A 13,857-nucleotide genomic window follows, 5' to 3' on the forward strand; every position below is an offset into this window, starting at 1 on the left:
AAGACTCTGTCTCAAAAAAAAATTTTTTTTTAAAAAGAAAGAAATCTGGCAAAAGTTAAATAGAATTAGTGACATGTTATCTTAATTTGCACATATTGTGTATTTTTAAAACTCTTGTTATTTTAGGCATAAATGTACTGACATCAGAGAAGAACGGCATCAGTACAAAAAGTAAATCTAAGGTTATAGCTTATGATTTTTCCTATGGAAACTAAATTCACCAAGTGAAGTAAGACTTGACTCTCTCAAACCCACTCCAAAAAAGAACCATGAGGAATTCTGCAAGCTGGTTGTATTAATACTAAATGTGGTCCTTCTTTCTTTAAGCGTATTTCCATCACCACAGATCCAAGGAAATAAAAATTAAGTGTCTTTATAGATGGACAACCAGACACAGAAAACTACCTGCTTTTTTTTACTTTTTTAAGACAGAATCTTGCTCCGTCGCCCAGGCTGGAGTGCAGTGGCGTGATCTTGGCTCACCGCAAGCTCTGCCTCCCGGGTTCATGCCATTCTCCTGCCTCAGCCTCCTGAGCAGCTGGGACTACAGGTGCTTGCCACCATGCCCGACTAATTTTTTGTATTTTTAGTAAAGATGGGTTTTCACCACGTTAGCAAGGATGGTCTCGATCTCCTGACCTTGTGATCTGCCTGCCTTGGCCTCCCAAAGTGCTAGGATTACAGCTGTGAGCCACCACGCCCAGCCAACTACCTTACTATTTTTAATTAGATAACTTTTTCAATAGCAAATTCTCAAAAGAATTAATTACAAAATACTCATTTCTTTTGCAAGCTAGGGTGTCAGCAATCTGTCAGTCTACAACAGTTCCTAATACTGTCATCATGATGTCTACCTGAAACCACAGGAAATCAGGAAAGGGAGGCAAGATTTGAGATACAGGCAGTATACTGAAACGCCAAAAATATGAAAAAGGAGTTCAAAGAAAAAGAAATTCATTGGCCAAAAATGATATAAATAGATACTCAACTTTATTCATAAATAAATGAAAATTCAAATAAGGTAGTAATTTTTACCTATCAAACTAGCTAAAACTGGAAAAGTCAGATAATATTTGCTGTCAGTGAATGCAGGGGAAATAAGCATTCACATACATTACATCTAGAAGTAAAAGTTGGAACAACCTTTTTCAAGGCAATTTGGCAATCTGACAACATTTTTAAACTGTATACCTTTTGACCCATTGTGAGAATTCAATCTTATGATATAACTTCGCATAAAATGTATGCTTTCACAGGAGTATTGTTTATAATCCTGGAAAACTATAAACAACCTGTTCATTTACAAGGCTGTGTTATAATTATACAACATAATACATTGTAGCAATTTAAAATAATGAGGAGGTTCTCTAGGAACTGATATAAATAGACACTGTAGATACAATGTTAGGGTGAAAAAAGATAGCTGCAGCTAGCATAGCAAGTAGGAACCCCACTTGAGGTTTTCCACAACTGTAAAACCAAGATGGGATTTAGGACTCTTGTGGGGATTACATGAAGATGATGCTGATATGTGTTTACAGCTCAAAAAAGCATACAGTAAGCACTTGATAAATGTCTTTCCAGTAGTTCTATCTGGAAAGAAGGACACAAAACAGACATTTTGGCTGGGCGCAGTGGCTCACGCCTGTAATCCCAGCACTTTGGGAGGCTGAGGTGGGCGCATCACAAGGTCAGGAGATCGAGACCATCCTGGCTAATACGGTGAAATCCCATCTCTACTAAAAATACACAAAAATTAGCCGGGTGTGGTGGCGGGTGCCTGTAGTCCCAGCTACTCTGGAGACTGAGGCAGGAGAATGGCGTGAACCTGGGAGGCGGAGCTTGCAGTGAGCCGAGATCGCACCACTGCACTCCAGCCTGGGCAACAGAGCAAGACTCTGTCTAAAAAAAAAAAAAAAAAAAAACAGACATTTTTACTTTCCTCTTGTTCAACTATTTTTAAACCATATGCATATTTTGTTTTGTGAAATAAAACGTTTTAAATAAACGAATAAAAAAAGTAAGTTTTTACATCCTTAAAGAGATGAACTCATGTCTCTCCCTCTTTCTTTGTTTTTATAATCTCTTGTGTATGTGTCTTTAAATTGCCATTAGAGGCTGAGCACAATGCCTCATGCCTGTAATCCTAGCACATTGGGAAGCCAAGGCAGGAGCATTGCTTGAGGCCAGGAGCTGTACATCAGCCATAACGAGACCTTGTCTTTACAAAAAGTAAAGAAAAAATTAGCCAGGTGTGGTGGTTCCTGCCTGAGGTCCTAGCTACTTGGGAACCTGAGGAGGGAAGATCACTTGAGCCCAGGAGCTTGAATTTACAGTGAGCTACGATCATGTCACCGCACTCTAGCCTGAGTGACAAAGAAAGACTCTGTCTCTAAAAAAATAATTTTTTTAATTGCTATTGGATTTTGCATGTCCTAGGTAGGGCGGAATGATTTGTTTTATACATAGTAGGTACTCAATAACTGAATCTAATTTCTTACCATACTAGGATCTTTGTGGGTCCAGAATAGGAAGAAAAAGTATTAAACTCCTATTAGTAAACTGCCAGATCAATATGTAGTTGAATTAGTTATATTAATATACTTGGCTGAATTAACTTTTTTAGCTGAGTAGTATGAGAACCCTTATTTGATTTTATACTTACTGCTTCCAGGCTCTCTTTTTTCATGTTCTGTGAATCCAATTGTTGTTGAAGTGTATCTAATTCCTAAGTGGAAAAAAAAAAGCAAACATAAATCCAAATTACATTAAGGATAATTTGTTGTAGTGGGGGGAGGGAGCTGGGAAAAAAAATTTATTTCTCTGTTTCTCAACATTTCAAAGTGACTAAGTAAATTTTCTAAATATCTTCACTGGCATCTTACATTTTGACTAGAATTTATTAACACTTCATTATTTCTATTTTTCCCAACTTCTTTCATTATTGTTAAAAACTTGCTGTGTGCCTTCAAAAAAAAAAAAAAACTTCCTGAGTTCCTCAAAAGTAGCTAGACCTTAGACCTTTTCACACTGAATCATCACTATGTTCTGAGACATCAAATATGAGAAGCTTTCAAATTATGTCATTGTTTAACGTTATTATTTAAAATTTTGATTTGTAACCGTGTTTTCACGTCTTTTGCCTAATTTCTCTATACTGTACACACACACATATAACACATGCACACATACATACACGTATATGTAAATATAAATATGGTTCACTCCTAGGATAAGATCCTTAAACTGTTTACTCATTCATTATCCCATACAAGATTAACTATATTTTGGTACTATTTTGGCATTTCTATCATACTCTTTCTTTTTTCTTTTTGAGACAGAGTCTCGCCCTGTTGCCCAGGCTGGAGTGCAGTGGCATGATCTCGGCTCACTGCAACCTCCGCCTCCCGGGATCAACCAAGTACCTGCCTCAGCCTCCCGAGTAGCTGGGATTACAGGGGCCTGCTACCATGCCTGGCTAATTTTTGTGTTTTTAGTAGAGACAGGGTTTCACCATCTTGGCCAGGCCATACTTTTTCTTCAATGCTTCACAGTATCTTAGAAATCTTCTCTAAAATAAAAAGGTTACTAAATTGTCAGCAAAGGAATGTCTAAGAAACTAAAACTATAATCATTATTGGCATTTATGGGGCCTAATTCTTTGCTTAATCTTTAGTTAAGGGCCATCTGGGCATGAAAGGGAACCACCATGACTGAGTATTGAGAGGATTCTCAATATCCCCTCAACAGGGACTTAAATTGCTTATTTAATATTGCATGTTCTCACTCATCTGTAGGAGCCTAAAAAAGTGGATCTCGGCCGGGCGCAGTGGCTCACGCCTGTAATACCAGCACTTTGGGAAGCTGAGAGGGGCGGATCACCTGGCTAACACGGTGAAACCCTGTCTCTACTAAAAACACATAAAAAATTGGCCAGGTGTGGTGGCGGGCACCTGTAGTCGCAGCTACTCAGGAGGCTGAGGCAGGAGCATGGCATGAACCTGGGAGGCGGAGCTTCCAGTGAGCTGAGATCGCGCCACTGCACTCCAGCCCGGGCGACAGAGCGAGACTCCGTCTCAAAAAAAAAAAAACAAAACAAAACAAAAAAAAGGGGGCAGTAGAATGATGGTTACCAGAGGCTGAGAAGGTGGTGCCCAGTTGGGGGCATGGGGTGGTGAGGGGGAGAGAAGGAATAAATTCTCATGTTTGATAAAACAGTAGGGTGGCTATAGTTATCAGTAATTAATTGTATGTTTCAAAATAGCCAGAAAAGGAGATTCAAAATGTTTCCAGCATAAGGCCGGGCGCGGTGGCTCATGCCTGTAATCCCAGCACTTTGGGAGGCCGAGGCAGGCGGATCACGAGGTCAGGCGATCAAGACCATCCTGACTAACACGGTGAAACCCCGTCCCTACTAAAAAAATACAAAAAATCAGGCGGACCTGGTGGTGGGCGCCTGTAGTCCCAACTACTTGGGAGGCTGAGGCAGGAGAATGGCATGAACCCGGGAGGCATAGCTTGCAGTGAGCCGAGATGGGCACTGCACTCCAGCCTGGGCGACAGAGCGAGACTCGGTCTCAAAAAAAAATTTTTTTTTAAATTAAAAAAAAAAAATGTTTCCAGCACAAAAAAAATGCCAAATGTTTGAGGTGATGAATATCCTAATTATCCTGATTTGATCATTATACATTGCATATGTGCATGGAAATATCACATGTACCCCATAAATATGTACAATTGTGTATCAATAAAAAAATTAATTTTTAAAAATAGAAATTTAGGCAATATAATTACAGGACAATAGCCATTCAAATCATAATGCTAACAGGTAAAAAGGTTAGCTGTTTATTAAGCAGGAAGGAAAAGGAAAGTAAACATATATATGGATCTGGTCTATGAGGCCTTTTTTTTTTTGAGACAGAGTCTCACTCTGTTGCCCAGGCTGGAGTGCAGTGGTGCAATCTCAGCTCACTACTGCAACCTCCACCTATGAGGCCTTTTAATGTTTGCATTAAAAGTCTGTAACTGCAAGTATTTACAGACTTTTTAATTTACAGACAAGTATTTTTATCAATGCAAACATTTATAGAAAAGTATTTTTATAAATGCAAATATTTATAGACAAGTATTTTTATAAATGCGAGTATTTTCATGTGTCTTTATGAAATGCAAAATGAATAAATAGAAGTGAACCAAAAATAATAAGAGTAAAAGCTAGGTCATCAAACAGCATATGAAAATGAAGTTTTCTAAATAAATTCTTCTGAAATGTGAATATCCGTATGAATCAGATGGGGACCTTGTTAAAATGAAAACTGATCTCAAAGTATAGTCAAGTTCTCAGGGGATGCTGATGCTGCTGATATTCAAACTATACTTTTAGTAGCAAGAATGATACATGCTTGGCACACAGCAGTAATTTGTATTACCTGTAACAGTTTCTCATTTGTGTTTTTCATCTCTAGGTACTTGACTTGGTTTTCAAGAGACATATTTTTGATAATGTCATCTGTTGCTTGTTTTTCCTGTTCAATTTCTTCTTCGACACTTCTGATTTGTTTTTCTTTCCTAAAATCAGAAGCACACAATATTCCTGATACTATACTGAGGAAAAAATACCCAATTATTTTATACAAGTCATGGTCCTAATTTAATAGGATACTTAAAGACATTCAACCACAGTGTGTGACTGAAAAGTCTTTATATTTGTACTAAAAAATGCTATTTGACCTATATAAAATTTGGCCCCATTAGCACAAACTTATTTTACATCTTTCTCTTCTCCATCCCTAAATTCCTCTATTTCCTTACTCTCCATTTTATTTTACTAAGAAATCACAAAGATTACCAAAAAATCCTTAATGACTTATATATATGAGGATGCATTTATACTTTTTTAAAGTTATACCTTCAAAAGACAAATAAGAGGCTGCGCTCGGTGGCTCACGTCTGTAATCCCAGCACTTTGGAAGGCTGAGGCAGGTGGATCACCTGAGGTCTGGAGGTCGAGACCAGCCTGGGCAACATGGCAAAACACCCATCTCTACTAAAAGTACAAAAATTAGCCGCACGTGGTGGCGGGCACCTGTAATCCCAGCTACTTCGGAGGCTGAGGCAGGAGAATCGCTTGAACCCAGTGGGGAAGAGTTTGCAGTGGGCCGAGATCGCGCCACTTCACTCTAGCCTGGGCAAAAGAGCAAAACTCCATCTCAAAAAAAAAAAAGACAAATAAGTTTTAAAATTGTGGTTTTAAAGCATCCTTTAGCCATAAGTTTTTCTGACTAAATTAAATACTGTATAGAAGTTTCCCATGTAAATTATCCAGTGTGGCTCTGACAGAACTAGGGAGTAGAGAGGCCTGCAGTGCAATTTGATTTTTTAGTTATGGCTTTAGATTAATAATATGCTTTGCTTAAGTTCTCTTTTACTTACCGCTTTAGTTAACATTGCTATTTCACAAATTTTTGCTATTTTTTAGCATTGTAAAATATTAAGCTCATTTCTCTAAAAACACAATAAACATTACAAACATAATCCTATAAAAGTAGTAATAGTGAAATTAATTAGAAGCAATAACCATTTTTATCATGTAATCAAAAGAAATACCAATGACATGTCACTTGTTGCCTAGGCAAGGTCAATTATTGATAGGGTAGAGAGAAACTCTGAGAAAAGAATAGGTAAGATGCCACTTATCTAAATACTTTCAAGATTTACATTTTATAAAAGGCTGGATTGAACACACATTTTCACTCCCAAGATCATTAATTTCTATTTTGAGTTTCAAAATCTGATTAACCTATCACTATTTACTTTCGCTCATAGATACCAACTTCTATAGTTTTCACAATCACCAGCTAAGCCTGTGGATCCACATATCCCCTACACACCTTCTACACATTCATATCCTACTACTAGAATAAACAACGTAAACTCAGAAATTTCCCTACCAAAAAAAATCTCAAAATAACCAAATAAAAGATGAACATAGTAAAACAACCTGGAATTTCTATTTATTTTTGTTTCACTGTTGGAGTAGTGGTATCTTCACTTGGAGCTTCAATTACAACAGTAAAACAAATGTGTTTCCTGCTGCTACAATTTGTATAGGTATATGAGCTCAAAGAAATTGAAAGAGGAAAATATCTATTTTCATAAATTAAGGATACTGAAGCCCAGTGGAATTAATCTTTTGGAAGGAATTCATTCTAAATTTGATTACTGACTACCAACAGTGTTTCTTCTTTCAATGTAGGAAGATGAGAACTAATGTTATAAAGTATTCCATTTTACAGAGGAGAAATTACAGCATAAGAAAGGTAACTGACTTTCTAAAGGCCATATGATGTCCAGGTGTAAGGTCTTTTTGATGCTTTGAGTACTTTGCTCCTGTTATAACTTGGCAGTAAAACCACTGATGGTGTCATAAAAGTAAGTAAATAGGCTGGGCATGGTGGCTCATGCCTGTAATCCTAGCACTTCGGGAGGCCGAGGCGGGCAGATCACGAGGTCATGAGATCGAGACCATCCTTGCTAACACGGTGAAACCCCGTCTCTACTAAAAATACAAAAAAATTAGCTGGGCGTGATGGTGGGCGCCTGTAGTCCCAGCTACTTGGGAGGCTGAGGCAGGAGAATGGCGTCAACCCGGGAGGCAGAGCTTGCAGTGAGCTGAGATTGCGCCACTACACTCCAGCCTGGGTGACAGAGCGAGACTCCATCTCAAAAAAAACAAAACAAAACAAAACACAATGATAAGTAAACAAAAACGTTGAAACTCAATAGAATACAAAACTTGGTGGTATCTTTACAATTTGAATCCCTCCCTACCTCCTTTCTTTTCTCTCTCTCCTTTCCTTCCTTCCTTTTCCTCCCTCCCTGCCTCCTTCCCTTCCTCCGCCTCCTCCTTCCCCTCCCCCTCCTCTCTCTTCTCGTGTCTCTCTCTCTCTCTCTCTCTCTTTCCCTCTCCCTCTTTCTGTCTTTCTTTCTTGACAGGTACCACTTGTCACCCAGACTAGAGTGTGGTAGCACAATCATGGCTCACTGCATGCTCATACTCAAGCCATCCCCCCACCTCAGCCACCCAAGTAACTGGGACTAAAGGCACACAACACCATGCCCTGCTAATGTTTTTACTTTTTATTTTGAGTAGAGATAAGGTCTTGCTAAGTTGGCCGGGCTGGTCTCAAATTCCTGAGTTCAAATATTCTCTCATCTTAGCTTCTCAAAGTGCTGGGATTACAGGCGTCAGACTCTGCACCTGACCTCAATTTGAATGCTTCTAAGCACAAAATACCATCAGGACAAACATAAATTAATTTAGCAACAGTCTATCTTTCAAAAGTATGCATTTTCAATATTGTAAACTCTAAATCAATAAGTAAAATTGTTAATATTTTAATAAAACTTTCAAAGAGTAATTAAGAAACACAAAGGTAGGCTGGGTGCAGTGGCTCACACTTGTAATCCCAGCACTTTGGGAGGCTGAGGCAGGGGTATCACCTGAGGTCAGGAGTTTGAGACCAGCCTGGCCAACATGGCGAAACCGCATCTCTACTAAAAATACAAAAATTAGCCAGGTGCAGTGCCGGGAGCCTGTAATCCCAGCTACTCAGGAGGCTGAGGCAGGGAGGAGAACTGCTTGAACCCAGGAGGCGGAGGTTGCACTGAGCCGAGATCATGCCACTGCACTCCAGCCTGGATGACAGAGCGAGACTTCGTCTCAAAAAAAGAAAAAAAAGAAAAAAAAAGAAAGAAACACAAAGGTTAGGCAAACAGCCTTACTTGTTATACTAAAAAAGGAAAAGATGACTTTAAGAAATTATTCTTCTAGTCAATCTTTTGCTAAGGAAGTCTAGTTTTTTTTTTTTTAAATCACCTGTTCACTGGGTACAAAGGTTAAAACAAAGTGAAATGCAATCATACGATGTACTTTTTTTAATGCTGTTGAAACAGAGTAATTTCCTTTAGCACACAAGTCTTAGAGACAAAAGAAAAAAAGGTAAGATCTGTATATTTATAGCTTTGGTTATTGTTGTTTTTTTTAATCATATTTAAGTTTGTTAAGTCTGTACAACCATCTTTGCCTTTAAGAAGTGATGAAAAATAAGAAAATATGATTATATTTTCACATGATCTACCTCAAAAATACTATATACCTGTGACATGGCCAAAGGGTCTTTCCTAAATAAAGTTAGAATACAATACTAAGTAATTGTTTTTGGGGGGGAAAAAAGGTTTCATCTAGCCAATCAAATTTATAAGAATTTTTATTTTAAAATATGTTAATCACAGAGCATTCCGAAGTGACACTAATCTAAAAGCCAATTTGCAAGATAAAAAAAAGACTGGCCATGAGTTGATGATTATTGAAGCAGGGTGATAAGTATTCTTCTTACTTAGGTTTTTTCCTTGAAATTTTCCATTACAAAAAGGTTTTAAATTTGAAAAAAACTACACAATAGTTAAATAAGGAAACAAAGTTAATTGTGTATTATTAACATCATTCTCTAAATACATTGAATTCTGGCATAAATATCTAAAATACTTAATGGAAAAACTACATTTAGATTTTAACAAAACCAAAATAATTACAGCATCTCTTTATTTCATAGCATATAATACTCATATAAAGTAAATAACTTAAGAAACATGTACTTGAAACTTTATTAAGAACAATGCTTCTTTTTCAGTATCTACCATTTCCTTTGAGTAAAGCTCTTTTTTTTTCAGTAACGTAGATCATATGCTAGGTAAAAATGCACGTAATTTTGTGAAATAACAAAAGAAACTGATATTCCATCTTCTATTCCAGTTTTCTATTTTATATTAGCTCCTAAGTAATCACTATATGAAACTCAACTATCATTTCAAAAAAAATCCAAATTAGAAAATATTCCAAAAGGAGAAAGAAAGCAACAATGACTGACTTCCTTTTAAACCAACTGTTGAAACAGGCTAAACTGACTGATGGATAATTTCTGCATAATCTACTTGGCTAGCTATTCTACCTATCTGATTTTTTTTTTAAAGACACCCAATAATGCTAGCAAATGCTTTGTCTGGGGACTTACTCAGTGTCATGATAATCAACATCACCCCCTCTTTCAATCTTTCTCCTCTGAAAAGGCACACAAATATGTGAAAACTCTCACAGATAGTATGGATCAATCAATGTATTTCATAGCTTCAGACCTAACGATGCTTTAGATTTGTTGAATGCTTTCTTGTACAGAATCTACCTTGAGCTGAGTATACACTGCTTCCAAGATCTACGAAATGGAAAGGAAAAAAAAATCCTTTTCTAATCCTTATGATTTTTTTCTTTTAGCGCACTTGAGAAAACAATTATTAGCATTAAATAGCAGATACAGACAATAAATATAAAACCATACTCCAACTCCATTTCCACATAAGCTCACAGTCCTGTCTTGCCTCCATTACTTTTTTCACCTGCTTCTATTTCATATCAACTTTTAACTTAAATCTAGTTCATTTTCTTTGTAGCCTATTTGCTTTCTTTCACTATCCCCATCCTATTTGTTTCTGGAAAAAAAACAGCACTTCCCTTACCCACCTCTCCTCAGTCACCTCTGCAGCCTACTAGAGACATCCGTAAGAATTTCACCACATCATTGAGAAATACTGAAACAAGCCATTGAAGGAGCTGAACACCTATTCCTATAAATCATTAAACATAGGTAAACTACCTTTTGTAAATGATTTAGGCATCCCTCTTCTATGGGCAATCATCTTGAATAAGTGATAGTTTAAATGCACTTCTGGCTCTAAAAGGGATTCTATTATGATCTACATCCAAATTTTATAAAATATAGGAGGCAGAGTAGCTTTTCCTAACAAATTTCATTTAACTATGGAAAGAGAAAAGGTAGAAGGGGAATGTGCATAAATGGATCAACAAATCAAAGGCAATGAGGAAGTTGACTAGAACAGACTAGCACTAAAATAGCAGTAAATTCCTTATTGCTAACGAGGCGAGAATGCTGCATGGATTCTTGCCTACTCTGATTAGTTTTTCTTTTTTTTTTCTGAGACAGAGTCTCACTCTGTCACCCAGGCTGGAGCACAGTGGCATGATCACGGCTCACTGCAACTTCTGCCTCCCAGGTTCAAACAATTCTGCTGCCTCAGCCTCCCGAGTAGCTGGGATTACAGGTGCCTGCCACTGCACCCGGCTAATTTTTGTATTTGTAGTAGAGATGGGGTTTCGCCATGTTGGCCAGGCTGCTTTCAAACTCCTGACCTCAGGTGATCTGCCCGCCTCGGCCTCCCAAAGTGCTGGGATTACAGGCGTGAGCCACTGCACCTGGCAGACATGATCTTACACTTAAAAAATTAAAAAAAACAACAACCCTAAATACTCCACAAAAAATCTGTAAAAACTGACAACTGAATTCAGTAAAGTTGCAAGATATAAAATCATCATATAAAAATTGGTAGAATTTAGATATGCCAACAGTGAAGAATCTGAAAAAGAAATCAAGAAAGCAAGCCTGTTTACAATAGCTACAAAGAATATAAAATACCTTGGAATCAATTTAACCAAAGAAGTGAAATATCTATATAACAAAAACTGTAAAACACTGATGAAAGAAACTGAAGAGGATACAAAAAAAATGGAAATATAATCCATGTTCATGGAGTGGAAGAACATTGCTAAAATATCAATACTAACCAAAGCAATTTACTGATTCAATGCAATTCCTATCAAAATACAGTGACACTCTTCATAGAAGTAGAAAAAAAAATCCTAAAATTCATATGGAACCACAAAAGATCCCAAATAGCCAAAACAACCCTCAGCAAAAAGGAACAAAGCTGGAGGCATCACACTACCTGACTTCAAAATTTTCTACAAAGCTATAGTAACCAAATCAGCATGGTACTGGCATCAAGACAGATCCATAGACCAATGGAATGGAATAGAGAACTCAGATATAAATACACACATTTACATCAACTCGTCTTCAACAAAGGTGCCAAGAACATAAAATGGAGAAATAATAGTTGTTTCAATAAATGGTGCTAGAAAAACTGGATAACTATATATGGAAAAATGAAACCAGACCCCTATCTCTTGCCATATCCAGGAATAAAAATGGATTAAAGACTTTAATAAGACCTCAAACTATAAAACTGTTTCAAGAAAACACTGGAGGGCTGACTCTCTTTTTGGACTCAGCCCACCTGCACCTAGGTGAAATAAACAGCCATGTTGCTCACACAAAGCCTGTTTGGTGGTCTCTTCACATGGACACACATGAAAGGGGCACATGCCTGTAGTCCCAGCTACTCAGGAGGCTGAGGCATGAGAATCACTTGAACCCAGGAGGCAGAGGTTGCAGTGAGCCAAAATGGCGTCACTGCACTCCAGCCTGGGCGACAGAGCCAGACTCTGTCTCAAAAGAAAAAAAGATCTCGTTGTTTAAAAGTGTGTAGCTCCTCCCTCTGCTCTTTCTTCCTCCTTCTCTAGCCATGTAAGACATGCCTGCTTCCCCTTCACCTTCCACCATGATTGTAAGTTTCCTGAGGACCCCCCAGACATGCTTCCTGTACAGCCTATGGAACTGAGTCAATTAAACCTCTTTTCTTTATTTAAAAAAAAAAAAAGAGAGAAAAAAGAAAACACTGGAGAATTGCTCTAGAACACTGGCCTGGACAAAGATTTTTTTGTGTCTCTAAGACCTCAAAAGCACAGGCAACCAAAGCAAAAATGTACAAATGGGGTTTCGCCAAGCAAAAAAGCTTCTGCACAGCAAAGAAAATGATCAACAAATTGAAGAGACAACCCACGGAATGAGAGAAAATATTTGCAAACTACCCATCTAAAAAGGGGTTAATAATCAGAAGATATAAAGAGCTCAAACAGCTCACTAGCCAAAAACAAACCGATAAAAAACAAATAATCCAAGTAAACAAGGCAAAAGAACTGAATAGATATTTCTCAAAAAACACACAAAAGACAAACAAGTATGTGGAAAAAATGCTCAACATCAGTAATCACTCAGGGAAATGCAAATCAAAACTACAATGATATATAATCTCACCCCCATTAAAGTAGTTTCTATCAATATGACAGGCAATAACGGATGCTGGTGACGATGTGGAGAAAGGGGAACCCTCATACACTCCTGGGAATGTAAATTAGTATAGCCACTCTGGAGACCAGTATGAAGGTTCCTTAAAAAACTAAAAATATAACACTTACATTTACATTTGATCCAGTAATTCCACTGGGTATACATTTAAAAAAAAGAGATGAATATATTAAAGAGATAGCTGCACTCCCATGTTTATTGGAGGACTATTCACAAGAGCAAAACTATGGAATCAACCTAAGTGCCCATCAACAGATGAATGGATTAAAAAAAAGTAGCATATATATACAATGGAATATTATTCAGCCATAAAAACAAATGAAATCCTGTCATTTGCGGCAACAAAAACGGAACCGGAGGTCATTATGTTAAGTGAAATAAGCCAAGCACAGAAAGACAAATATCACACATTCTCACCGGCATGTGGGAGCTAAAAAAGTGGATCTCATATAGATTAAGAGTAGACTAGTGGTTACCAGAGGCTGGAAAGGGTGGTAGGGAGGGAGGAATGCAGAAAAGTTTATTAATGCATACAAACATACAGTTTGCTTAAAAAAAGAAGGCCTAGTGTTAGATCAGTAGGGTAATTATAGTTTACAGTAATTTTTTTCCTTCAACTTTTATTTTTAAGTTCCGGAGTACATGTGTAGGTTATGCAGGTTTGTTACATAGGTAAACATGTGCCATGGTGGTTTGCTGCACAGATCAACCCGTCACCTAGGTATTAAGCCCAGCATCC

At 37.5% G+C, this 13,857-nt stretch overlaps 1 protein-coding gene across 3 annotated transcripts in view; it reads right to left on the reverse strand.

Annotated features, from left to right (window-relative positions):
* IFT74 (intraflagellar transport 74) overlaps positions 1 to 13,857 on the reverse strand; it is a 106,612-nt gene that overhangs the window by 48,434 nt on the left and 44,321 nt on the right. For all 3 annotated transcript variants that reach the window (XM_034967268.3, XM_034967269.3, XM_063594014.1), the window contains 2 exons: positions 5,430 to 5,568; positions 2,666 to 2,728 (listed from right to left, as the gene is read on the reverse strand). In XM_034967268.3, coding sequence (XP_034823159.2) covers positions 2,666 to 2,728; positions 5,430 to 5,568 — 202 coding nt within the window. The remainder of the gene's footprint in view (positions 1 to 2,665; positions 2,729 to 5,429; positions 5,569 to 13,857) is intronic.

The sequence above is a fragment of the Pan paniscus genome, chromosome 11, assembly GCF_029289425.2.
Source record: "Pan paniscus chromosome 11, NHGRI_mPanPan1-v2.0_pri, whole genome shotgun sequence".
In the NCBI taxonomy this organism is placed as follows: Eukaryota; Metazoa; Chordata; class Mammalia; order Primates; family Hominidae; genus Pan; species Pan paniscus.